General features: G+C 37.5%; 1 protein-coding gene across 1 annotated transcript in view; it reads left to right on the forward strand.

Annotated features, from left to right (window-relative positions):
* Nucleotides 1–27,464, forward strand: part of ATP8B4 (ATPase phospholipid transporting 8B4 (putative)) — a 113,798-nt gene that overhangs the window by 29,321 nt on the left and 57,013 nt on the right. The window contains exons 5-8 of the mRNA XM_067556123.1: nucleotides 2,873–2,934; nucleotides 14,382–14,454; nucleotides 15,426–15,496; nucleotides 18,264–18,346. Coding sequence (XP_067412224.1) covers nucleotides 2,873–2,934; nucleotides 14,382–14,454; nucleotides 15,426–15,496; nucleotides 18,264–18,346 — 289 coding nt within the window. The remainder of the gene's footprint in view (nucleotides 1–2,872; nucleotides 2,935–14,381; nucleotides 14,455–15,425; nucleotides 15,497–18,263; nucleotides 18,347–27,464) is intronic.

Here is a 27,464-nt window from a genome sequence, read left to right on the forward strand (position 1 = left end):
TTTCATTAAATATATATGGCTGGGAGTTACAAAGGAGCCTAATTGAAATCCCATTGAATTACCTTGAGCTCCTCTAGAAATCCTAGTCCATATCTGTATAAGAAATTAAAACAAATTGGAAGTAAAATTAAAAAAAAAAAGGGGTAAAAGAGCTAATCTGGTGTCCTCTCAGCTGTGCTTTATCTGATTGAGGGGACTTTTGGAGAAGACTGCTCACTGGGGGGTGAGGGAAGCCAACTGAGATTGCTAAGTGCGAATGTGCCACCATCATCAACACTGCTTGGTGGGAACATTATACAAATTCTAAAAGTTTTAAAAGCAGTGATGTCTTTGGTATGCATGGAGTTTACATGCCGCTGTTTCTAAACAACCACAGATGACAACACTTCTTCCCAGAAGGAGCATTCACCTGACCTGCCAGTCACAATGCTAGATTCTTAACAGATACATTGCTGTACAGTTCTGTTGGTGATTGGTGACTACTATTGTCAATTGGTGACTACTATAGTCTCCAGTTCAAGGTTTTCCTTAAAAGTTGGTAGTAAAAATGGAACTGGCTTCACACTTAGAAAAATTAGATCATTCTCAGAACCATACACAATAACAAATAATTATTTTAGAATTACATAAAAGAAGTTTTCTGCCACGCTAGATGTAAAATGGTTTTGGGACAATTTGTGCTATTGATGTTTAGAAGAACCATGTTTAAATAAATATACTATTACATTTAAAGTAAGCTATCTGATAAAAAAAGGCTGGGTTGCTTTGTATTTCTTTAATGTGTGGCATTAACAAAACCACTGACAGCAACGAAGGGTTTTTTTTGCTTTAAAATAAAAATACATGCTGTAACAAGTGGTTTCTCAAAAATAAGTCATTTTACATGTTTCATCTTCAAAGAAAATTGTAAAATGTAATGATGATTGATGGGCCAAAATGATTTTTTAATAAAATAAGCATTGAGCATATGTGTCTTAGAAATGGAAATGGAAAGAGCCTTCTCTAGCCAGGGGTGTTGGAACAATTTGTACAATGGGAGTGCTGAGAACCACTGAACCAAACTGTAAACCCTGTACATGATGGAAATGACTTCAAGCCAAGGAGTGCAGGAGCACCCCTGCACCTTTTGTTCCAGCACCTGTGACTGTAGTCAAAGAGTTCAAAATAAAAAAATTGGACTAGGATCTGCAACCCTTACTGACATTAAGTAGCACTTACTCAGGCAAATAGGCTTACTAATTAACATGAGTAAGGGTTTATATTTTTCCTGTAACTGTAACTAGCCTGATTGTTCCCTCAAAATAAGACCAAGATGCTCTTAAGTAACAGCTATGAGCCCCAATTCTGCAAGATGTGTTCAAGGGGCAAGTATGTGCCTAATTTTAATGGGCTACTTGTGCTTAACGTTAGACATGAGTTTAAGTAAGTTGCTGATATGGAGACATAGGCACTATATTAATGTGAATAAAGGAAACACAGCAGATTAAATTTATCTGGATTTTTTGGATTTTTGCATGGGCTGAAGGACCACAAACAATTCACTAAAGATAACCAGCAATGTATGGAGGCAGTGGAGTTATTTAGGTGGGTTTCCACTCGACTGGGGTTAGATTTTGGTCTTATTGGACATTGTCATCAGTCAACTCGAATGGAATTAAAAATGCATATTAATGAATTCAAATGCAGTTTGATACTAAACTGGAAGGAGTTGCAAACAAATAATATAAAAGAACCTAGGAGAAGCTAGGGGGGAAAAGACAGGAAAAAACAATGAAATCCAATTTGGGGGATAATGCAAACTAGAATATATAAAGAAAAATAATCTAAATACTGATGTTCAATGGGGAAGGAGGTACCTAGGAAGCATTAATGCTGAAACGCACCTGTAGAAAGAGGAGGAGTATTAGCTATGAGTTTAAAATACAATAGACCAATGCAATTTTGAACTAGGAATCATAGTGCCAGGACATGATAGTTCTTTTCTAGATGGCTTTTGTGACAATGCACCAGAAACACTGCTCTCAGTGTTTGGTCACCTCTTGGAAAAATGTAGATAAATTTCAGAGAGTTGAAAAAAGAGTAACAAAAATAGCTGAGGCTGGATGGATTGATTTATGAAGAAAGATTACATGAGCTAAATATGTAAAACTAGTTAAGCAATGATTAAGATGGAGTGGTTTATAATAACTCATAAATATTTGTGAGGACACCAAAAACTGAGAAGAATTATTTAGAATGGTACTAGGTGGCATAATTTAAATATTGACATGAAATTAAGAGAATAATTTTTTGTGGAATATAAGGAAAAGGTTCTTTATAAAAAGTTCCTCCAGTGAAAGTGTCTCTTTTAGGCTGTGGGACAGTTTACCAAAGAAAGGCAGAGGAAGCCCTTTCACTAGGCACATAAAACTGGACTGGAGAAAACAGCAGAAAACTTGTTTTTCACAGGTAATGTTATGGACTAGGAGATCAATTTTCTATCTCTAGTGTCTATGATTTGATGTATACTCATTTAGTTAGCAACAATATATTAATACTGTATTTTCATAGGCAATGGCTTGCTAATTTTTATATTAAAAGCATAGAATATTGTTTGTTAATTAAGCTGTTGTGGGGCAAATGTATACTGTGTTTTTTTTAAAATAAATTGACAAACACTAAAGAGTTTGTGAAAGTACTTTACATAATTTTCATGATGTAGAAAGTCAATGTGCAAAATTCTGGTCCCATGGAAGTCAATGGATTTCACACACAGAGAGTGCTTGCTTGTTTAAACTTATGTGTATACTTAAGTTCTTTGTTTGATCAGGTCCTAATGTTCACTTTTGATAACAAAATACTAACTAATATTTTTATGTCATTAATATTGCAGTTTCGCCATAAGAGTGATAACCAGGTGAACAATCGACAGGCTGAAGTACTCATTGATGGCAAGTAAGAAGCAGATTTTATGGATGTTCGATTTATTTTTAAGTTTTAGATCATCTCATCAGTGTTCAATCACAATTCTTTTGCATTTGCAAACTGTAGGGCTATACAATTGAACCAAAATGCTTTTTTCCTGTAAGATAACAGACACTTCTGCCAATTGCCTCTCAAGCTTGATTTCTTCTGCCCTAACCTCTCCAGTCTGTCCTTCTCCCTTTCCTGCCTCTACTCCACTACTGGCTCCTGTTCCAGTCACATTTTCCTCACCAGTCAATCCCAGTCACCACTCCAATGGCTTTTGATACCAATCCCAGGCTTAGTCTACACTTACTTCGGCGATTCGGCGGCAGTCAACGGGAGTTACGCAAAGTACGCAGAGAACTTGCGTAACTCCCGTTGACTTCTGTGCGTCTCTTCTGCGCGCTGTCTTCACTGCACTGCACCGACGGGAACCACGTTCCCGTTGACGCAGCACTATGCCATTTGAGGAGGTTGTTTAAGTACGTCGACTTCTGGATCAAATGAGTGGATCTTCATTGACCCAGTCTCCTTGCCCAGCCACTGACTAGAAACTGAAAGTCCTAGTGTTCACCCCTCAACATAGCCTTTCTGAGTCTGTTTCCCACTTTCAACCCTACTTTGAAGATAGAATTATTAATTTCTTCAGAGGCTTTTCCTTGGTGCACGTTAATGCAGAGTACATCACAAATATTAATGAATTTATGTTCGCCAAACCCGTGTGAGATAAGTGGGCATTATCCCCATTTTACAGATGGTGAACTGAGGCACATAGAGATGAAAGTAAAAGTATCCACTAATTTTGCATGCACAATTTGAGGTACCTAGGACCTGATTTTTCAGAGTACTTGGCATTAGTAGCATGTTATATGTTCAAATCCATTGACTTCAGCTGTGAGTGCTCAGCACTTCTGCAAATCAGACCAATGATCTCAAGTCAGACACTCATAAAATGAGGAACACACAATTAGTGTCCCCATGTGAAATGTTTGGATTTATCTAGTCTGAAATGGGAATCTTTTATTGAAGGCAGATATAGAAACCAATTATCCAGGGCAGAATTCAACTCCCTTAACCATAAGACCATGCTTTCTCCTCCTGCAATCTCCTGCCTCGTTCACTACACACATTCCAACTTCTTCAACAAAGGAGGCAGTGGTCACGTAGACAACAGCTCTTTTACTACACAACCCTGATTCATCCTTAAAGCAAGTCCATCCTGTGCACTGATTGAGGCAGGGTTCCTATGACTAAAATAGCATGTGATCATATAATTAAAGGCTCTATTATAATACATGTCCATAAGGGGTCCAAATTAAAGTTGCACAGGCAACCTTAATTCTGACATTTCCAAACTTTTGAGTGCTTGACCTCGAAACCTTATTAATGTTCTTCTAACAGACTTGTGTGTGTGATGGTGGTATATAAACCCCATCCTAGGATAGAAGGGGTTAAGGAACGGTTCTGGGTTCAAGTGGCTCCACCCCACTGCACCTGCAGAGCATGCTACAGCTGGAAGAAGAGTTTAAAAGAGAGCTAGGCAGCTCAGAAAGGGGGCAATATAGCAGATATGATTGGGGGAAGGATGTATCCCAAGAGCTCCTGAGTTGTAGTGATGGTATCAGATGTAGGGACATTTCACCCCTCCTTTGTCAACTGCCCAGGCTTCTTATTGGCTTTCAAGTTCAATTAAGTGTTAAGGTACACTTTAAGAATCCAATAAATAAAGACGTGTTGGAAGTCTTTTCTTTTTGCTGAGATATACTTTTTTTTTCAATTTTAAATAGAAAAGGTCTCTTTAGACTAAACCCTGTAGGGACCAATATCCTGTTAATTCAGTGTTTGGCTTCTAAAACTATCATTTTATCTTTCTAGCCAAGACACTTAATAATTTTAAAAAAGAAGCTCATTCTAAACAATATAGCAAAGACATTTAATAGATTTCAGTTTAAAAACAAACAAAAAACAAACCAAATTTTTTGCTTTTCAATTTCTTGTAGCTGAAATCAGGTTTTTAAGTTAAACAACAGATCCTTACAGAATTCATAGGAATGAAGCAAGTGCACTGGAATGCAGAATTTGGCCCTACAATTTGCAATTACTTTGTAGATTACACTATTTCTAGAACAGGATAAAATTTGGCTACTAAATTACTTGATGCTGTCTACTTAATTGTGCACACAGTTTGACAGCATTTTTGTGGACAAGTGCACAGCATTTTTCAGTTTCTCCTCTCCTCTGTGACCTCTTCCCCCTTGTCCTCCTCCATTCATGCACCACGTGGGCTATGCATAATATTCATCAATGTATTCAATCAGTGTCGTGTATGATAAGAACTTCTTAGTCTTGGTATCTTCAGATTGCTGTATAGAATTGTTTCTAACATAAAGATTTTGTGAACAGATAGCTGCTGCCACAAAAGATTCCCATTCATATCTCCTCTTAAAAATGTCTTTGTATCATACGTTATAGTAAATATCGTGCTGCTTTTATTAATGGCACATGTAAGTAATACACAAAATAATAAGGAAAAGTCCTGTTATTTCTGAATGTTTTATGTTGTCATAATTGCAATTTTATCCTCTCTATCACACAATTAAAATCTGAACAAATAGGCTCCTTAATGGGAAAAGCATTATGGCCAATCTCTATTTATGTACGTTTCTTCTCTGTTGTGAAGAAATGTTCTACAAACAGCTCTCCCAGTAGATTTGACAAACTGGCAGCACTGTCACTTTTTCATTAACAACAGATTGCATTATTAAATAGTTTGAAAATCTAAGAACACCAAGTGACTGGACCCATTGCCTTTATATAGTAAATTATGAGGATAGTTTTCCATCTGCCACAACAGTTCCATAGCCCAAGTGGTCCTGCTCATGTAGAGAGGTGTTTTTGCATGTGTGTAGGAGCTTTAGAGAGAATGCTCTCTCTTCTGGAATTTGTTTTTAGAAGTGAAGCAAAAATGTTCTTTCTTTTGTGTGAAAGTCACAGGTTTCTCACTGCCAAATTGTTGTTTCATAAAAGGAACAGGCCATCGGTAGGAGAAATGTATATTATCTTCTTTATATCAGAATATCATAAATAAACATTAAGGTTTATCAATATGTACTGTAGATTATTATGCACAAAGAGCTCACTCGTGCAAAGCATTGATAGGATGCCCAATGAAGTCAGTGGGAGCTGTGTTTTCTTTATGTTGCTAAATGACATTTTCAACCACTTCTGAATCTGGCATTAAAGTTTTGTTTTTTGCATTGGACACCAAGTACAGACGGCAGCTATGCACAGGCCCAGGCCCAAATAATGCTTCTTTTGACCAAATGATTGGGCAACATGTCACATCAGCAAGAACTGCTTGTGTGAAGTACATTCCCTTTAAAAATAGAACATTAATGCTTCGGATACCAAAAAGCCATAGATAGTGCTGTAGGTTTGTCACAGAGGTAAAAATGTCACAGACAGCTTATTCTTTGTTTGTCCATGTCTCTTCTTTGTGTCTGAGATTTTTCTTTGTGTGAGTGATTTCATAGGCCATGAACCTGGAAGGGTCACCCTGGTCATGGCCCGACTACGTTTGCCGCCACAGCCCAGCTTGGGACTGGTGATCTGGTGGCGTGAGGGCCAGAGGGTGGCAGGGAGTCCCTGGGAGAAGACCCCACCTGCACGCTGTGGCGAGAGTGGAGAACTGGGTCAGCACTGCAGTACAGGAGCTGCTGCTGCAGGGTGAGTGTGGGGCGGGCTTGTTTTACAACTTGCCTGTCCCTGGGCCTCCCACCATCCAATTACAGGACCCCGCCCCTCCATGTGGACCTCCACTTCAAATGGCACTCCTGTGACTTTACATGCTATCCCCCTAAACCTGTGACCTTTACTGCTTGTGACTTTTTGATAGAAAATGCTGTGACAAATCTGCAGCCCTAACCCTGACCAATGTGCATTACAGTTGGCACTTGTCTCAATGTGCTGTGGTAGGATTATGTCTGCTGTACCTGGTTTTCTTCCTTCTTGTTTCTTTTCCTTAGAATTTCACTCTCAGTGAGCAGACCAACAGCACCTGCTTCCCTTTCTCTTACTAATTTCTCTCCCCATCCTCACATGACTAACAGTGAATTCAACTCTCAGGATTGTGGGTGCATTGGATTCTGTTCAGTGTACTTGGCTGAATGAACCACATGAAACTGTCCGTTTAGTGAGGGCAGACATTAAATTGATAAGTGTCTGAGACATGGTGAAATGTATCTGGAGAACAGTCAATGCGAAACTGCAAAATGAAGGGCTGGATTTTTGTAAATTCTCTTTCCCTGATGTTTGCAGTGTTGTTAACATTTGCATTCAAACTAAAAATATGTTTTTTTTTTATCATTTTAGCCACTCTAAGCAATATTTTTGTTGTTTCTCTTTGCTACATAGATACTTCAAAACAGTTTGTAAGCTTCAGTTTTACTTTGAGCACAAGTCCCTTTCTTTAAAAGCAAAGGTCTGTGAAACATGCTTTCATAATTAATTTATAGTAAACAATGATATATTAGCCCAAAAAAACTACAACAGTCCTACAGACTTTATTTATTGGTTGAGTAAAGCACCTATTTTTTGACTATAGGTTCATTTTTAATAGTTAAAATAGAAACAAAAAAAGAAAACCATAATAAAATCCACAATATAGCAAACTACCCAGCCAAAGGCCATCTAGGCTTAAAGAATACTTGCCCCAAATAATGAAGTAGTAGTAACCACACACAGGCTTTCACACTGTCATCTTGCAAAAAGACTGCAAATAAATAGTGAACATTGCAAAATGCCTGAAGGCTAATCATTTCAGTCTTTGGCAGACCAAAGTGGGTGGGAGAGGGGAGAGGAAGCAAATTTTAGATTGTGAATCCGTCATGGAGAACTCAGATGTAAAAAATGGGGGAACTCTGTCTGTCTTTCAGAATTCTAAATTCACAAAAGGGATTATTGCATTTCAGTTGGTGATTCTTTCACTAGCATTTAAATTTCCAATTTTAACAAGAATAGAATACTTATATTTTTACAAATCTCAACACAATTCAGACTCTTCCATTTGTATCCTTCCTGCTGTTGGGATCAGTCAGCATTTATCAAGAAGACAGTGACAGGTCTAAAAATGTTCCAGTAATACTCTTTTGTAGCTGTATATCTTGTCAGTAAACCATGAGAGGTTTGGTTCTTGAGTTATTTCACCTGAAGACTCAGATATTAAATTCAAATCATGTCCTCTTTTCTGCACCTGCAACTAACTGTGGATGCAAATCCTAACAAAACTTGAAATGGGCATCCAAATGACAGGATTTGTGATTCTGGTTGCAGGTGCAAAATGTGTGTGCACAATTTTTGTGAATATAAAAATATTCCCACAAAAGGGAGTCAGAACTAAGGTTCCACTGAAACTCTGCCCCACAAGCCTTTTAAAATGTGTATTAAAGGGTATCTGGCATTTAAGGAAAGTGAGGAGGGGTGCAGTGATTTGGTCTGAACTCGTTTACTGAACTGGCAAAACATAAAGTACTTTTGAGTTATTTTATTCCCACCCCCTGGCTTGAAATCCCTGTAGGATTTTTCTTTATAAAAAATTACTCTTTGCAAACTTGGGAAGCACTGCGCTATTTGGCAGCTAGTACACAAGGAAAGGGTTCACTTGTACTGATGCCAGTATTTTTCTGACTTGTCCAGTTTCAGATGAAAATGCCTGAACTGTTCATCTATTCCTTTTTTGAAGATTCATATTTGGCAAAACAACAAATGCCTAACCTTACCTATATTACTGTGAAAGAATATCCTGAGTCTGTCCATTCATTTCTCTTTCAGCAAGGTAATAAAAGTCCACTCTTGCAGTCCATACATTTTCTGACTGCTTGGATGCTGGAACAACATCTTTACCACTTTGTACGCACTGACAGAGTTTGTATTTAGTTCACTGATTGGCACCTTCTACTAGAAATAGTACTGAAATAAATAGTGTTACCATGTATACTTTAAAGTATAATGGATGCCACATCACCACTATAAACAAGGTTTAAGAACCAGTCACAGTAATGTTTTCATTTAATTTATATGAAGCTAGTGAAAATATGAACTGTAACGTTTCTGGGAGTCACCAGGTGGTGGTATTACAGATGCTTCTAGTTCTTTTTATTTGAATGCAAAGTTTTCGCATTCATCTCTGGGAGAAATGCTTATAGTCAGCTGTGATACAGTTATTTTTGAAAGAGAGCATGGTGGCAATAAAGTCTTTTCTGAGTTTTTCTCTGTTTCTAAGAATCTTCTTGGGTATAGTTGCACGCTTGCTTGCTTTGAGGTTATAACATAAAGGCAAATCAATCCATGGTGCCAAAACATTAAGGAGATTTGCCTAATTCAACTAACAGTAAGATGAAATACTTAGTTCCTTGACTGCAAATGACTTTCATAAATAAAACCATAGGTCACCAATTTTCTGCTAGATTTCCAGAGGGCTAGGCCTGTTTGAGGTTCCACTGAGGCAGAATATTTGTTTCTCAGGAATTAGTCTGTGACTATTTTCCTTTAAAATGAAAATTTTTTGGTTTTGATTATTTTAAAATAAACAACATGGTATTAAAGTACAGTTACTTTCTGAAAGCTCATTTGTTTATACAATTTTGAATGTGCAAATAATGTATTTGTTCACTGCAGCTGTAAAGCAGTCACAGAACAAAACTGGCAAAGGCAATAGTAACAATAAATACATTTGATTGCTTGAGATTGATTTAACAAATAGAAGGACTGTAATATACCCTTGGAACAGTTGTAGTACAAGAGCAAATAAGAAGAGAAGAATCCCAGTGTTCACAGAAACAAGTAGAGATACAGTGGGGAGGGAGTGATCGGTGGACTTTGTGGGAATAGGGATGTTTTGCTTTGTTCAAGAGCTCTGTGATTTCCTCCCGTGTGGGATAAATTCCATTGAATAGCACTGAGTTCCTGTTGAAAATAACAATAAAAAAGAAAGTCCCTTACTCCAGGATGGGCAAACTTTCAGTCTATAAAACTATGGACTATTTTAAAAGGCAACAGTTTAATGGATAAATTTAAGGCCATTTGTTGTGCTCTTCCAGAGCTGGTTGTCCCATTGTACAAGATTTGCATGTAAATGTTTGTGCAAAGCTTAAAAGACTTGTTGGAGCCCTGGTCCTCCGTTAAATTAAGTGGTTGTGTCCAGTTGTTCTCTGAATGACTGCATATTATGTACAAGTGGAATCAAGATAACACATACTTGATACAATGCTGCCTCCCCAGACTGCTCTGTAGAATTGCAAGTAATACAGAAAGAAGTAGATGTTATAAAATGTGAATTCATAATAAACATCAGTAAAGTTGGAAGCCGTCTATTAGGTTGGTGTTACATATTTACAGTTGATATCCTTATTAACAGGGGAGGTAGCTAAAGAAAACTAGGTAGGTACCTAGTTCATAGAATTTTCCCTAGCAGCATAACATGGTAATAGTTAGAGGTGACGTTTGGCAACTGCTTGTTTATGAATCTATTGCCTTACCCAAATAAGGAGATACACTCCTTGTTAATCAGATACAACTCTAGATCGGAGATGGTTTTATGATTGGTGGGCATCAAGCTATCAGAAAAGGGGAGAGATGTGTGAAGGATTCAGCAATGGATTTTCCCCACTCCAATCCTATTTCACAGACCTGTTTCTGGAGTGGAGAGTGGGTCACCCTATGAATTACTAAATCAGCACAATAATATGGGGGATTTTCAAGGGGCACAGAAGTATAGGGACCAAACAGTTGCTTGCATTGCATGTGCCTAAGACCAGACTTATGTTTAAATGGATATTTACAGCTTAAATATTTTCCCCCAGCAATGCTGGTTACTTAACCATACCAGACCAACCCCTGGAGAAACACTATTATTTTGGTGTTTTTGCATCGCACATAACATTGCATTAATTGCTGAGCTGCATAATTAGTTTTTCTCAAATTCAACAAACATTCTGCTCTCTGTTGACCTTCTCTAGCACAGGCTGATTGGTTAAGAGCCCACTAGGGGCATCTGAATGGCTAATCTAATGCAGTCCTGTGTATTGGTACCACAGCAGGTCAGGCAATATTCCCTTCCGTAGGGAGTAAGGTTTATTCTGTACTGGTGTTTTTAAAGTACAGGGACAGTTGTTCCACATTACATGTTTTATATTCTCTGAACTGTGATCTCTGCAAGGACAGCTAATTCACACACATCTTCAGAACAAGAAATTGTAACTCTTAAATGAAAACTCAGACTTATGTAAAAGTTGATCTTTAACTTAAGATGCTTCTTTTTATGGGAGCCCAAAGAAGTGGAATTTTATGATGTCAAATGCCAATTGAAAATGTTAAAGTGGGGGTTCATACAAAAAGCACTAGATATGCTGCTGCCAATATCCTAATGTTTAAATTATATTGCACTTTGTTCTATCATCATAATCCTCCATTTATATATTCACTGTAGCTTACAGAAATGAAATTAAATCTTGTCTAAACTAGGGAGTTCCACAAAAATACAAACAACTGGTAGACCACCTAAATTGTACCAGACTTCAGGGAGTCCCATTACAGATACAGCTCTAGCAGCTCCTGATCCCTTCACCACAGAATGGTGGCAAAAATGCCAAAAGCATCTTGAGCCCTATCCAAATCTATCTCTATTAACTATTAATAGTTTTTGCAAGCCTGGATTCTACTGAAGTCACTGTAATGCATGTAATGAATCCATGGAGCTCCAGATTCCCTGCGTCATGAGGTGACCTGTTAGGCAAAGGTGAATTTTGAAAAGAAGCAGAAATATCAGAATAATGAGCATTTTGTTCCTCAGTATTTTGAAATTGTAATTGGGATAATATCTATCCACACAATCATGATCAGAACTCTCTGCTACCTGAACTCATTGAGGACATTACAGAAAAGTAAAAAAGCAAATTTTAAAAGAGATAATTGACATAAAGCTCCAAAGCAGTTGATCTGCTCTGATGAATTCTCTTTCTCATTCTCACTGTACGTTTCTCTCTCAATCTCCCCTACATTTTGAAAACAATTGAGGATGGGATTTTCTGAGGAGGCTATGGGGTTTAGGCTTCCAGCTCCCATTGGCATTCAGTGGGAGTTGGGTAACTAAGCCCCCTAGCTCTTTTGAAATTCCCACCCTAAATTTTCCATCTCTCTGTCTCTCAGTCTCCCAACTAATGCAGCTTAATACCTTTTCTGATATGTTAAGTGAGCTAATCAAAATGTCCGAGACAATCTAGGTTCAAAGTGTATCTGCTGTTCTGTACATAGTTTTCATATGTTGTCTGAAGGATTTTTTTTCTACACACAATATAGCACATTCTGTCTATGTCACTATAAGATGACTCAACTCTTTTGGAGCTGTCAGCCTTCAATCACACCTTTAAAGCATGGCACAACAGCATATTGCAGTGACAAGCAGAGCAGAGTGATGGCTTTGGGTGTGTAAATTAATTTAAAAAATGGATGTTTGGACTAAATTTATGCCCCTTGCATAAAGCCAAAGTAACTTGCTTTTGTGGGTGAAATGTGTGGAGTTTCTTGATTTAAAATTATACAATTATATATATTGCCTTATTCAATATTAATTGGAGATGCATGAAGTCGCCACTCCAAATACATTCAGATATTAAATGTACAGTTTTTGGAGAGGGGAATTTAGCACTCTAATCTGGGCCAAAATGCAGGGCTGCAGAAGGTGGGTTTGTTTAGTGTTTTTCCTGAATTCCTCTTGGATCCTTATCCCTCATATGTCATGGTGACTTGTCCCTCTGCTGGGGGAGAGCTGACTGCAGTTCTGAGTTGCCCGTCAGAGGTCACTTGAGGGCAAGTGAGTTGAGCACTAATGCTGCAGCACTGTCAGTTCTTGCCTGGATTAACGTTCTTTAAACATAGATTTTATAATGACTAAATTAACAACAGATTACTAATGTCAGTGAAAGGTGGGCCCAATTTATGATATTTGCTTCTAGTTTGGATACAAATTATCATGAAACTCACGGGTGTAAGAGTCCAGCATCCCATTTGGACTATAAATGATGATTAAAACTTCCATCTTGATCAATTAAATTTGCTCCCAAGTTTTGTCCTACAAATTAGAATGAGAAACAATACTGCAAATAAATTATATTCCTTAGAACTGTTTCCTTTAAAGATTTTCCAAATACATAAGTGCACCTGAAAAACTAAATAAAATTGTTAAATGTGCTGCAACTAACATACGTTTCCCCACTTAAGATAAACTACAGAAGAGAAGAGGGCTGGAAAACGAGTGAATTCTGGCTCTAGATGAAAATGCTGCAATTGAAAACTTTCCAGAACAACATGTACTTGGATCAGTATTAAAGAGAAGTTCTTCAAATGTCTAAGCCAAATGACCTAGCATGCTGATAGTGCAGGGCATATTTCACAGTTGTATAAATATTTAAACTGTTTTCCAGTCTATAAAACAAGTAAATTAGATTTTTTTTTTAAGCTAAAAATAAAACCACCCTTCATTACTACCTTGTAATAAACTATCTTTATTCTGAACTTGACTGGAATCAGTCAGTGCTGCTATATTATCACCACAGAGAAGTACTTGATTAATCCTTCATTGCAATAGGAAACAAGCAAATCTTCACTGCAGTAGGAAACAAGTGAAATCTCAGTGAATTTTATACAAAAAAATCTGAAAGTTACGCTGATGCACATGGTCTGCTTTCTCTCTGACTCTCTACAGTTTTGGAGAATCCTTGCAAAAATGTCAAAAGGGCCCCATTTATTTCTGCCCTTCTGATTCTACGCATCTCTAACAATTGGCTGAGCCTTTTGCTGTATTATAATTCATTTGAATTAGCCAGTCCAAACATGGAAGAGTTTTTCAAATGTTAGCAACAATTAAGACTAGTCCAAGCAAGCTTAAAAACAGCTTGAGATTTCATTTTTTCTTCCGTTTTCTTTATTCTCAATATTTTTTTTCCTTCTCTTCCTTTTTCCAGGTCTCATCTCATGCATATAAATCTTCCTTCCCACTTTGTTGCCTCTTGTTTTCATTTCCCTTCTCATCTCTGTTTCCTGCTCTCCAGTCAGATGTGCAATGATTATGACAAAGATCCTTGTAGCATACAGGAATTTGGTAGGGGACTTATTGAATAATGTCATTACTAATGTTACCATCAACAGAGAGAATTTTAAAATGGATATTAGTCAGTAGTTTGTTATAAAGATGATTTGTTAATAATGGAGCATAGTGTTTATTTTGAGTAGGGCACCCTGAGGATTGATTTTTGTAGAGTGATAGTGTATATTTAATACCTTGTAAATGACCTTAAGACTGCAGGTGTAAACTACTATCTCTAGCTAAATGTATAACTAGAAAAAATTAAGTGTGCATGTGTGTGTTTTATCTTTCATAGATTACAGAATGAAAAATGGATGAATGTAAGACCTGGTGACATCATTAAACTGGAGAATAATAAATTTATAGCTGTAAGTAGTTCAGATATTTTCTTCCAAAGTACATGTCACAGAGAAATAAAATAGTAACAAATACTCTGCATCTCTCTATATCTGTGTGTATTGTATGGCTGTGGCCCCTTGTTTCTCACATGCATTGACACCTCCTTTGGAACTTACTTTGACTCTATATAACTTAAAATACTTTTCTCAGAAGGATGGTATTGTAATCAAACAAAAATATATATCTGAGTAATGTTTAAAGTTTTATTTACATGTATAGAAAATCACTCCTTCCTTCATTTACTCCTTTGTGTCTATGTAAATATAAGGGCCTAAAAGGGGTATTTGCAGCTCATCCTGTCAAGGTCTATTTTATTATAAATTGTCCTCCAAAAATACTATGATCTGTCAAGTAAAAGTGAGCGCACTTTATCATGTGAAATACTGGCATTACTAACACAGTAATGACTTATTCTAGTCCTAGTGAAGGTATTATGCATGCACGGTACGCTGAATCCCTATATCCAAAATCTTGTGGGAATTTTTCATCCCAAAACCTTATTGTTCATGAATGGGAACCATTTTTAAATATGAAAAGACTCAATCTGACACATTTTAGAACAGATTATCATCTGATTTCAATGGAAATACACTGATTTATACTGTCTGAAGATCTAGACCTTATTTTAAAAAATGTCAATTAATCCACCTCATGGATTTATTGATGTCACTGGAGCTATGCCAATTTATACCAGGTGAGAATCTGGTTCATAAAGTCTGAATGTATGTTTTCTCTGGTAATTTAGGGAAAAGAATTAAAATTTGTTTCAGAAGTTGAGAATTTTAAAGCAATATTTGTGCTATATATCTAGATAAGAAAAGTTACAGAGAAAATGGTGGTGTATCTTGTAACTTTTTAGTGTCTTATACAAGCCTTTTCTCAATTCTTTTACAGCTTTTCGGAGATGATAGAGTATATTTAACATCACTTTTTTTTACAGGCAGATTTATTACTTCTGTCTAGTAGTGAACCACATGGTCTATGTTACATTGAAACAGCTGAGCTTGATGGGTAAGTTTTAATCTGTTACAGTTAACAGAATAACATAGTACATTTTAAATATATATTATTCATGTATGTATGGTATGTGGACACCAACTATTGATCACAGATATAGTGTATTCCTAATGTTCTTCTTCAAGTGGCCTCTGTATAGTCTAATCCTTGGGATATGCTGGCAGTGCAAATCTGACAGTGTTACACTTAATAGCAGCTGAAGCACTTTTGCATCCCATCTTGCCCTTCCTCTTGCTATTCCTGAATATTCTGAGGGCAACACTATAAATGGGGGTGGGGGGTGCTCCAGTTTCTTCTGTTCCTTCCCATTGTGGCTACAGAGACTGGATTCTCCATGGATCCAGTCCAGATCCACTCCTTCAATCAACAGTGCCATTAGCTAGTTTTAGTTCTTCTTGGTTAGTTTTGGAGTGAGTTTAATCTTTTATTCTATTTTATTTGAAGCTCTTTCTTTTATTTTTATTTATTGAGGCTTTTCTAAATTCTGCACCCCAGTGCAGTCTCATGGATCTTATAGTGGTTCTGAAAGGAAAGTGGCTAGGATTTTATCCTTCTGTCTTTCCCATTCTGATGGCCATGTGAGGTATCTAGCATGCTTAAGAGAAGAACATTCTCCTCCTTGGTTCACAATATATATCCCCTTTACTCCAAAAATCTGTAAGGAACATCAAAACCAACTCAATGCCCTTCTGCTGCAGGCCGTAGTGGCTAACCCCTCTGTTGTCAATCAGTTCAGTTCTGTGAAAAAGATAGGCCTGCATCACCCGCGGTTGCCTCAGAAACTAAGAATCAACACACTAAAGTTCCACTGAAGATGGCATCCTCCCATCTAGAGAAAAGGGTAAAAACACCAATACTGATGAATCCCAAGTCCTTTGTCCTTAGTCCCAAGAGGTAGTGGAACTGTACGGGGTCAGCCTCTGTTAGCAGAGCCAATCCTGTCAAAGGAGCTGATTTGGATCCAATTCTCCCAGTTTTTGGGATATGGGTGGCATGTGGCGTAGCCATGTTAGCCGTTCTAAGCACTGTCAGGAGTCATTTTCAGATTTCTTGGAGCCAGTTCCAATATCAATCTCAGATTCGAAATTCAAGCCTAAATCTGGGACTCATGGTAAATCTCATAAGGTAAATTTCATACCCCTACTGGAATAAGCATTACAGTGTCAAAAGCCAGTTCTCAATGCCAAGATTAATGGTTTTAGCCCAGGGTACGCTGATCAGAGTGGTAAATACCCTTGGATGTGGAAGATACTTAAATTACAAAACTTCCTGAAGAGAGAACATACACATTCATGAGAGTCATCCCCTCTGAGACCTCAGGGGAAAGCCTGTAAGTCAGATTTGGTACCCCCCAGATCTCTCTACATCACTGGGGATCAATGGAGGTTCCAGATACTTCTTCCAATGAACTGCTGATAGGACACATAAAGTCTCAGGAATCTGATTTAGATTCTGCAGAACAGACATCTCTGGATGACAACATGAAAATTGCTGCAGCATTTTCACTGCCAGAAAATGCCATACAGTTTCATGAATTATACTCTAGAATGGCTTCCACTTTGAATGTACCTTCAGTCCCTATAGACAAGACCGTTCATCCTGTCTCCTCTGTCTTTTTCCCATTCCTTCTAATTCAAAAGGTGATAAAGAAGATAAGGCAACACAACAGATCTTCTTGAAAAATTAATATTTTAACTTTAATATATAATTTTTCCAGGAGTGAATGACTGACATCATTGGTTTAGATACTGGAAAATTGGTAGATTAATGTAGTTTAACATGAACATAGCTTAACCTGCACCAAAAATTGAGGCATTCATTTGTTTCGATTTTATTATTGTTACATATTCCAATATCTATTCTATCAACCATATACAGGTGACATAGGAGACATTGCACTTTTTCCTAGAAAAGTATGTAATCTTTAACATTAATTTTTCCTGCCTGAAAGGTCAGCAGTTGAGGACACATCCAAAGTTCTAGACTCTTTATTTTGGAATATCTAGGACCCTGAGAAAGGCCTCTTCCAGGGTATCCCATTTTCCCCATTTTCTCAAGGAGACTAGTTCAGTGTATAGTCAGTGGCAGTTGTGATTGCTCAGCAATCCTGGAAATCAGGCCACTTCTTTAGGGGCCTAGCTTTAGGCATTGAAGTTTGGAAAATTTTGGTCCCTGTAAGTAAATCAGTATTTAGCCATAAAGGGAGCTCTATCAAACTATCTCCCATGAAAGGGTGACTCCAATTCCCTTTTTTCCCAGTTCAATTTCAGCTACTGTAAAATTAGGGTTTATTACACTTTCATGGAAACCCTTTTTTCATAGCTCGAATATCAGTCTTTGCTGTGGTGTTAATCTCTTTCAGTTGGCAACTGCTCTGCCATTCCTATTGCAGTTAGTAATTTGTGTGTGATGACTGGATGGGTTCTGACTAAATCATATTTATTATGTCCTCTGTTCAAAGAAGCAAAACAAATTATAATTATGCAGATGTGCATTCATTACAATGCCAGCACTTATTAAAACTGAAGCTTCTCCTCACTTTTCAGAATCAGTTACAAAAAATTAAAATGTGTTCTTCCAGAATAATATTAAAAAGAGCTGTCTCAATGTCTGTCTTTCTATAAATGTGTTGTCTTAGTCCACAAAGTCAGATTCTATGGTACTGAACATAGGTTACTGGGGAGTGAGAAAAGGCATGGCAACGGCGGAGGGGTGGTTATAGAAAGCATCTTATATAAAGATCATGTTATTAATTTTACAGTGAGACTAACCTAAAAGTACGTCAGGCTTTATCAGTTACTTCAGAACTTGGAGCAGATATTAGCAGGCTTGCAGAATTTGATGGTAAGTGGTGATAAAAGTTAATTCTCTGGAACTAAGGTTTTTATTTTTGGTTTTTGTTGTTATTTTTTACTTGGCAGGAAGAGGTAAATGGCTCCAGACATTAAATGCCAAGTTCTCATTCTTTCACTATCAAGATTAAGAATGTTGTTTACCAATCTGATTCTCACGTCTCAAGTCATTGTCCTATTTTAGGGTATGTTTTGATGGCCCAAAAAGGTGGGTTATTGAATCAAGTTAGCTTAATATAAGTAAAAAGCTTAATTAAGATGAAAACTAACACATCTGAAGCCATGTTGACTGGCTGTGTTGTAGTCTGGGAGGGTTAACTTGATTATCCTAACGACTGAAAAGACCAATCCTTTTTGCCTTTCAAGACAGGGCCGTAGTGAAGTTTAGTGGATTTCACACCTATGCCCTAATCCCACAATTTATGTACGGAATCTTCATTCTGTTTGCACTTTCTGTTACTTTGCTCACTGTTGCCTGTCTTTGACACCTATGCAACTTCATGGCTACACCTGCACTGGTGCCTGCACACAGGTCAAAGCACATTGTTTTGCCAGAGTCCCCCTACCATCCACATCCAAACCACAGAAGCACACGTTTCAGCGTGTTTACAGGGCAAGAACATTAGCAAGCATAATGAACATGCTACGGGCCATGGCATGGCCCTGTACTTGTTGTGTTGACGGGGATAAGGTGCATGTTCCATGTCCCAAGTTCAGTAGTCCTCTAGTCCCCTTCCCAGAACACTCTGAACTCTATCCTGCCTGACCATTACCCCAAAATATAAAGGACCCCATCCCTGCTGTTCTCATCCATAGCAGCAAGATGGGCTGACTACATCAAAACAATTTTCTGCTGAACTTTTTTCATCAGTACACATAAATATGGAACATATTCTGAGAGCAGCTGCCTGTCGGCTCAATGAATCATGAATCATCCTCTGAAAACGAGGAGCAATATAAATCGGATAGTTTTCTCCAAAGGCCTGAAAAATAATTAGGAGAGTATCTTCAACCTTCACCATCCTGAGAATGAGACACCCTTCATCTGACAAGTGCAGTTAGGAAGAGGCATTCTTGATTGCCATCTGAACCTGAAGGGTTGTGGTGTTCATTGAGCATGTTTTCATTGTTTCTTTCCCTCATATCTATTTTCTCCGTTTGTTATTCTTTGAATAAAAGCATGAATAATCGCATCTTCAAAGTTCAGTTAAACTGCATCCATATTTGTATTTTGGAATGTCTCAAAAGCCCAGTTGACAATTTTTATATTGTTTGTTATGTGTTTAGATATCTACTTTCAAACATCTTTTGGGATCCCATTAATACATTTGGTAACCTTTTGTTATAGAAATACTTACTACAGCTAGTATATACAGTTCAAAAATTGAATTCTTCCAGGTTCAGAAGGATTTAGGTTGTTTAGCAAGGATATTTTTAATGGTTGCATCAAATGATATTTGGGCTGGCCAAAACAAATGATGTTTTTTTCCACACATTGCCTTAAAAAAAGTTGCCAGTTTAAGTAAATAGTATATGGATCCAGCAAATTTTGTTTAAAATAGTTACTGAAATATTTATGGGGCCAGTTATCCGCTAACAATATAGTCATAGGTGAACCTCAAAATGTTTGGAGTTTCTATATTGTTGAGATAAGCATACAAAAGTACACTGCACATCTCAACTTATTCATATCATTTTGGTCTAAAAATCATAGCACAATATTTTGAGAACAACCCTTCTTGTGGTTCAATGTAGTATAATAGCAATACTTTTTTGCATTATGCTAGTACTTCAGTTTCTGGTCCTCAGTGAAAATGGAAAGTACAGAGGTACATCAGAATGATGAGGGACGGGAACAGGTGCGATCATAATTATCATCTATTTCTGCAGCATTCATGGTGTAATTTTTGGTAGCACTCGTAATTTGTTAATTAAAAGTAAATGTTTGGACAGGGAGAGCATACATTTAGACTTTAATAGCATAATTGTAAGATAATGCAAAATGACAACAGTCAGCTGCAGGTACAGTTCTACATTAAAATATTTGTATCTTCTTTACCTGGGATTATACCATTTATTCAGGTATAATCAATTCCCCTGGTTAGAAGGCCTCCTGCTTGACACAAGCATATTGTTCCAATGCTAGTCTGCAAGTTTTAAGAAAGGCTCATATGTTAAACCACTGAAGCCAACTGAGCACACAATACAAACCCTGTTGTTCCATTTACCAATTTCTTAAGAATTTTCTCAGTTCCATGTATAGCTCTTGAAGCAAACGTTTGATCGTGTCAAGAATGTTCTAGTTTGTTCCCCAAGATGTGGATGCTTTTAACTTTGAAGTGTGAATAGGGGAATATCAGATGGTAATTCTGACTAACTGTTTATCTCCTAAAATTCTATTTGTAGTTTTGTTGCTGAGTTTCCAGTCTGTTTTTTACACCCTAACATTGCCCAGAAATCACATTCTAATTCACTTAAATTACATATATTTAAAGTGGACAGAGATGAAGAACTGAAACAGAAGCTAGTTCAGGATAACCATACAAAATGTTATTTTATAAACATAAACTTAAACTCCCCAAAGGTTACACATGTTCATTAAATCAAAACATAACTGTTCTACATCAGCATCTAGTAATGTTTCACATTCAGATTTTAATTTACAGAGCCACATGTGGATCTCCATGTGTCTGAGGAGGAGGATGAAGGTGAGGGTGATTTGGCTTTCCCAGAAGCACTGGTCCTCCTTTTTAAATAAAATCCTACAAAGGAATCTCTGCAAAGACCAGGATTGAGCCAGAGCATGGATGAGTTTTTCTGTAGAGCCTATTCTGCACTGGAATTTTCCTCAGGGCTAATTTTGCAAGGTCAGCAGCAAGAGAGGGGAGCCAAGCTACCAAGTAACTGCATGGGAAATTTTAAGGATGCTGCTGGTGGTGGATTTATATGTGGGCAGATCTGGTTTCCAGTGGATCTCTTAAATCAACAAATTTGGGGGACCAAGCCTCAACATGTTCTGTTTGTGGTGGGAACAAACTCCAAATCCCTGAAAGTACAATCTGGTAAAAACTCCACAAGGGAAACCTCATGGACTCAACTTTCCTGTTTGCCTTGGGGTTGTTTGGCTCATTATTTGATTTTAAAACTAACATTAATGCAGTGTTGATTTTGTGAAACGGAGCGCTCCTTATTGCAGGATTAACTCACGTACACTGAATAAACTGAATATTTTATTATACAGATTATATAACAAAGATAAAAGTCCAAAAAGAAAATTTGAATATAAAGGGAAAAAAGTGCCCATTTTAAATGTTCATAGTTTTATAAATCTTTAGATAGAATTTTCTTCTTCACCAAGGGCTATAAAAAGGCTATGTTCAAAGTTCCTAGCTTTAGTCATTTCTGAGGAATGTAACCACAGAAAAAAATTGGATGGTCCTTCCCATCTCCCCACCCCCAAATGAATTGATTTTATTTAAATTTAATAAAAAATCACCTTTATATTGAGAACAAAGCCTGAAAAATGTAATGACCAACTGAAAATGCACAGCTGCATCTCAAATTTACCCATCTCAAATGCACCTCTAGTGTTCACTATAAGCTTTACAAATACTTAAGGGAACAGGGGCTCTTTTGTAAGAGGCTTACAGTCTAACTCAGATGAACACAATACAGATGGAAAATCGGATACAACAGTGGATACAGATGATGCCAGAGTGCAGATTAATTTTCTTGATTAAGAAGAAGAAGCAGGTTTAAGGAGGGATTGGAAGGAAGAAATGGGAAGCTGTGGCACGCATAAGGGATTCTACTAAAAAGCACATGAGGTTTGTGAAGGAGATAAAAGAAATTCTGAGGACAGAGGGTGGGTGGACATGTCAGTGGTGCAGAGCCTTGAAAGTGAGGATGAGGAGTTTCAACTTGATGTAGAAAAAGAAAGTGAGCTCTTTAAGGGAACTGGAGAGCGAGAGAGAGAGTGGTCAAACTAATTAGAGAAGACATTGATTTATGGCTGCAGTTTTGGATAGACAGAAAAGAGGAGTTGGCAAGTAGGGATTCCAAACAGGAGGTTACAGTTCTGTAAGCAAGTGATGAGCAAATTATGGGTGAGAGATGTAGTAGCAGGAACAAAAGGTCAATGGTGAAATTTTACATGTCTAAATTCATTAACTCTTATGATTTATGCTTCATTTGGAAGGTAATGATAATTTAATACATTAGTTTGAGTATTTCCTTTATTATGAATGTAAGGGCTTGATTCAAAATCCACTGAAATCAATTAAAAGACTCCCACGTGTATTACAGCAATATAGGCATTCAATCAATGGACAGCAATCTTCTACATTATCATGATTTTCATGGTAGCAAATGCAAATTTTTACAAGATGCTGTTATGTCAGTGTACTGGGATCCTTACTGTTTGAATCAATATTTTTACTATAATTTTATTTTTATATTTTAGTCAGTGACGTAATCTGGAATGAATTTCAGGAAAATATGATGTCCTTTCTTAGTGTCTTGAAAAAGATTTTTAGGGCTTTGTTTAGACTTTATATGGAATTTATTGCTAAACTCGTGCATGATTCCACTAACAAAAGTTTCATGGGAATCATTTTAGATTATTTCTATTAGTCCCTAAATCTGTGTTAAGGCTTTGTTTTGCAGAACTTGTTAAATATAGAGACTATAGTAGACAGTAGAGAGGTACTCTTTGCTGTAGTGGTGTATTTAACAGTTTTCAGTAACAGTGAAAATGTGAGTTCAGTGTCTTGAATAAATCTAATTCCACAGAATACAAACTGCTCCTGAGCTAATAAAAGAAGGGAGACATTTTTGTCTAAATAATTTATACAATTGGTAAACTCACATAAATGGTTCTAACGCTGAATAAATATTTATATTGAACCAGCATTCATTTTTTTAGTTTCTTATTAGAATTTTATGGGCATTGAAGAGTTTTTCCCAGAAAAGAGAATCTAAAAATATACATCAGTTGCACATACTTCAATCTCATTTCTTGAAGCAACTACAGTATATGCCTTTTCCCATTTAATCTTGTCTTTTTCATCTCCCTGATTTTTGACTGCTGTTGTGATCTGGTTTATGCAACTTATGACAAGTTTACATATTTTGCATGCCTGTTAATACTAAATTCTGTATCAGAGAAAGGTTTAGGAGCCCTTTACAGGAAACATCCAGTATCTTGTGGTCATTCTGACAGCATATCATGCAATTGAAAAAGAGAAAATTAAAACATTTATGTTTAGCAAAATATCTATCCACTTTTTAGTACTTCAGTTCTCGTGATAGCATATAGGGCTTGAAATATATTTATGCTTATTTTAATTTAGAACAGCTCACAGAATGTGAAAGTGAAGGCAGTTCAGGGCCATAACATTTTTATTTGTTAAAGACTAAGAATATCAAATAGGAAAGCTCACTATTAGAACTTTGCTATTATATAGCAAAAGATTATGCCTCGCAGCATCCCAGTGAAGGACATATTAATAGAGCCATTTTACAAATGAATAAACTGAGGTACAGAATGATAAACTTATTTGAGTTAGGTCATACAATAAATCATTGGCAAGGTTGCAGTTAAAACTCAAAAAATCCTAATTCCTAGTCCCCTGCTGTAGCCAGTAGACAAACTCCCTCCTGTTAACTACTGCACTAAGCAATATTCAAGAAGTAAAGTTTGGAAGGTTTTGAAATAATTAGTAAATTTGCTAAGTATAACTGTTGTTTTAAAAAAAAATCTCCCAATAACAGAGGACAGCTGTTTCCATATGCTCAAGTGGAAAGTTACTTTTATGAAAAGTTCTCCTCTTCTATCGTACTAAAACAGTAGCAGAATCAGTATTGCTGGAAAGCTAGGGTTCTTGATGAGGAGAAGCTCTATGAGTTCGTTTCTTTTTTATTAAGATCTCCAGTTAGCTTGTGACCCATTGAATCCATAGGGATGTTCTTTGATAGGATTACTTTGACAGGATTACTGACCTAGTGGATGTAGGGAAGCAGTGGATGTGATATACCTTGATTTTAGTAAGGCTTTTGACACAGTGCTGCATGACATTCTCTTAAGTAAACTAGGGAAATGTGATCTAGATTAAATTACTATAAAGTGGGTGTACAACTGGTTGAAAGACTGTACTCAAAGAGTAGTTATCCATGGTTTGCTGTCAAAGTGGGAGGGCGCATCTAGTGGGGCCTCACAAGGGTCAGTGCCGGGTCCGGTACTATTCAGTATTTTCAGTAGTGACTTGGATAATTGAGTTAGAGAGTATGCTTATAAAATTTACAGATGATACCAAGCTTGGAGGAGTTGCAAGTACTTTAGAGGACATGTTTAAAATTCAAAATGATCTTGACAAATTAGAGAACCGGTCTGAGTTCAACAAGATGAAATTTAATAAAGACAAATGCGAAGTACTTCACTTAGTAAGGAAAAATCAAATGCGCAACTACAAAATGGGGATTAATTGTCTTGGGCCTGGTCTACACTGCCACTGGCAGTCGACGGGAGATACGCAAGCTATATAACGTAGCTTGCGTATCTCCCATCAACATACTTATGTTGCCATACTGTGACGTCTTTACGGCACTGTGTCGATGGGAGACACCCTCCTGTCAACGCCGCTATACCCCTTTCAGGGAGATAGATTACTGGCGTTGACTGAAAAGCCCATCTGGGATCAATTGAGCGGGTTGTAGGTCCTGCTGCATCAATCACTGCAGAGCTGGCAGTGAAGACATACCATAGGTGGTAGAACTTCTGAAAAGAATGTGGTGACTATAGTGGACCACAAACTGAATATGAGTTGTCAATGTGATGCAGCTGTATCATTTTGGGATGTATTAACAAGAATGTTGTATATAAGACACAAGAGGTAATTATCCTGGTCTACTTGATGCTGATGGGGCCCCAGCTAGATACCTGTATCCAGTTCTGGGCACCATAATTTAGGAAGGATGTGGACAAATTGGCAAGAGTCCAGAGGAGACTGTGGGTGCGGGGACAAAGGATGTCAGCACTGGGCCACATTCCTGGGGGGCTGGGCGTTGGGCCCAGGCTTTGGACACAAATTGTCCTCCGTGGGACCCTGACTTGGGCTAAAAAGGCCATATACTACACAAGCAATAATCATGTGCAAACCACAGTACTTTTCTAGACTTGAAGTTAGGGAGTGGGGGAGAATCAAACCACAGCAACTTTCTAGCCTTGAAGTTAGGGAAGGAGGGAACTTTCTAGCAGTGTCCAAAACAGGGCAAACCTGCCCAATAGGCACCATGGTAACGGAATTGTAATACGGGCAGGCTATATTCCCCCCCACTCCCCAACCATTCCTCCCCTCACCACCTGGACAAGGAATGTGGTAAAAGGGTGTTCTCTCTTCTTTCCCAGACAGCATGTCTGTTAGGGAAGGCTCGGGATCTCTCTCTCCCCTTAGTTCTTCCCTTGTTGCTAGTTTGTAAAGGGACTTCATAGTCATTCCTGCTGTTAAGATAAACTATGCTACGCAAGATTCATGGGAAATAACAAACGGGCGGGTATAATTATATGCCTCCCATAGCCATTAATATTCATTTTATAACCATTTATATCACCAAATAGGGATATTATGGGGCGTTGTAAAAGTGTGTGTATTTACATATTATTTTAGATAAAGAGTTGTAAAGTAGTGAACTTGGGGCTCACTTTGTTGGTCGCCAGGCAAAGGGGAACGAGTGGACTAGAAGCTGTAACCGAATAAATGCTCCTTATCACTCCACTCGGCTCGATCTCTCTCTCTCTTCAACCAACCCTGCAACAGAGACCAACAAAAATGATAAAAGATTTAGAAAACTTGACCTATGAGGAAAGGTTGAAAACACTGGGCATTTTTAGTCTTGAGAGAAGAAGACTGAGGGATGACTTGATAACAGTCTTTCAATATGTTAAGGGCTGTTATAAAGAGGTTGTTGCTCAATTGTTCTCCATGTCCACTGAAGGCAGGACAAGAAGTAACAGACTTAATCTGCAGCAAGGGAGATTTAAGTTAGATAGTAGAAAAAACTTTTCAACTATAACAGTATTTTAGCTCTGTAATAGGCTTCCAAGGAGGTCATGGAGTCCCCACCATTGGCAGCATTTAAAAACAAGTTGGACAAACACTTATCAGGGATGATTTAGGTTTACTTGGCCTTCCACAGTGCAGGGAGCTGAACTTGATGACTTCCAACCCTGCCTTTCTATGATCTTATGTTGCTGGGCCACACAGGCAATTTCAAGATGTGTTAATAGACACACATGGTATGATAAGAGGTGGGCAACAGATTTTTTGCCTAGACTTATCATTTTACGAGATTGGCCTAAATGTTCAGATACCAATGTGGTGAGCATTGTATAAATAATCTGTACTAGACAGACTAAATCATAAATAACTCTCAAAAAGCTTTATTCTTTTGAGACCCTGAAGTTCATGAAGTTTTCTGAAACATAAGAAATGGGACAGAGACTCTTTGGGCTAAACATTGGGCTGAAAATCTTGTAAACAGCTTTATAGCAAGATCTCCAGTAATTCACTGTTTTGGTTTGGCTGTAAAAAGCATGAAAACAGCTTTTCTTGTAATGTATTGGTATTTCCACTTCACTTACTACCAGAAATTGGGGACCAAAGAGCATACTCTGCATTTAATAGTGGAAGTAGAGAAATATGATCTTTGGTGTTTCAGTTCTGAGAAGTCAATAGGAGACATCCTGCTGAAAGTTTTTACCTATAAATGGCCTCAGAGATTTTGTTTTTCGGGGTTTTGGGGTTTTTTTAAATAATTTTTAAAATCGTTCCCTCTCAGGCAGGCACTCCAACCATTATGCCAAGTTTCAGCCTGCAGCAAATTTTTATGGTCAACTTCTAAACCCTAGAAAACAGGAAAAATGAGTAATCTGTGACATAACTGTGGGACCAAGCCATTGTTATAAAGGTCATGCTAAAGATGCTGTTTTCAAAGTAGAAACAAAATCTATCAGAATCGAAAAGAAATGGTGCGTAAAGTAGGACAGCCTGGTGAGAGGTCTTAAAATATGAGAGACATTGTTTATGAAACTTTGCAAATGAAAAGGCTCCTCT

Source organism: Emydura macquarii, unplaced genomic scaffold, assembly GCF_026122565.2.
Source record: "Emydura macquarii macquarii isolate MOO-44397 ecotype Brisbane River unplaced genomic scaffold, CSIRO-AGI_Emac_v2 contig_1644, whole genome shotgun sequence".
Lineage (NCBI taxonomy): Eukaryota > Metazoa > Chordata > Testudines > Chelidae > Emydura > Emydura macquarii.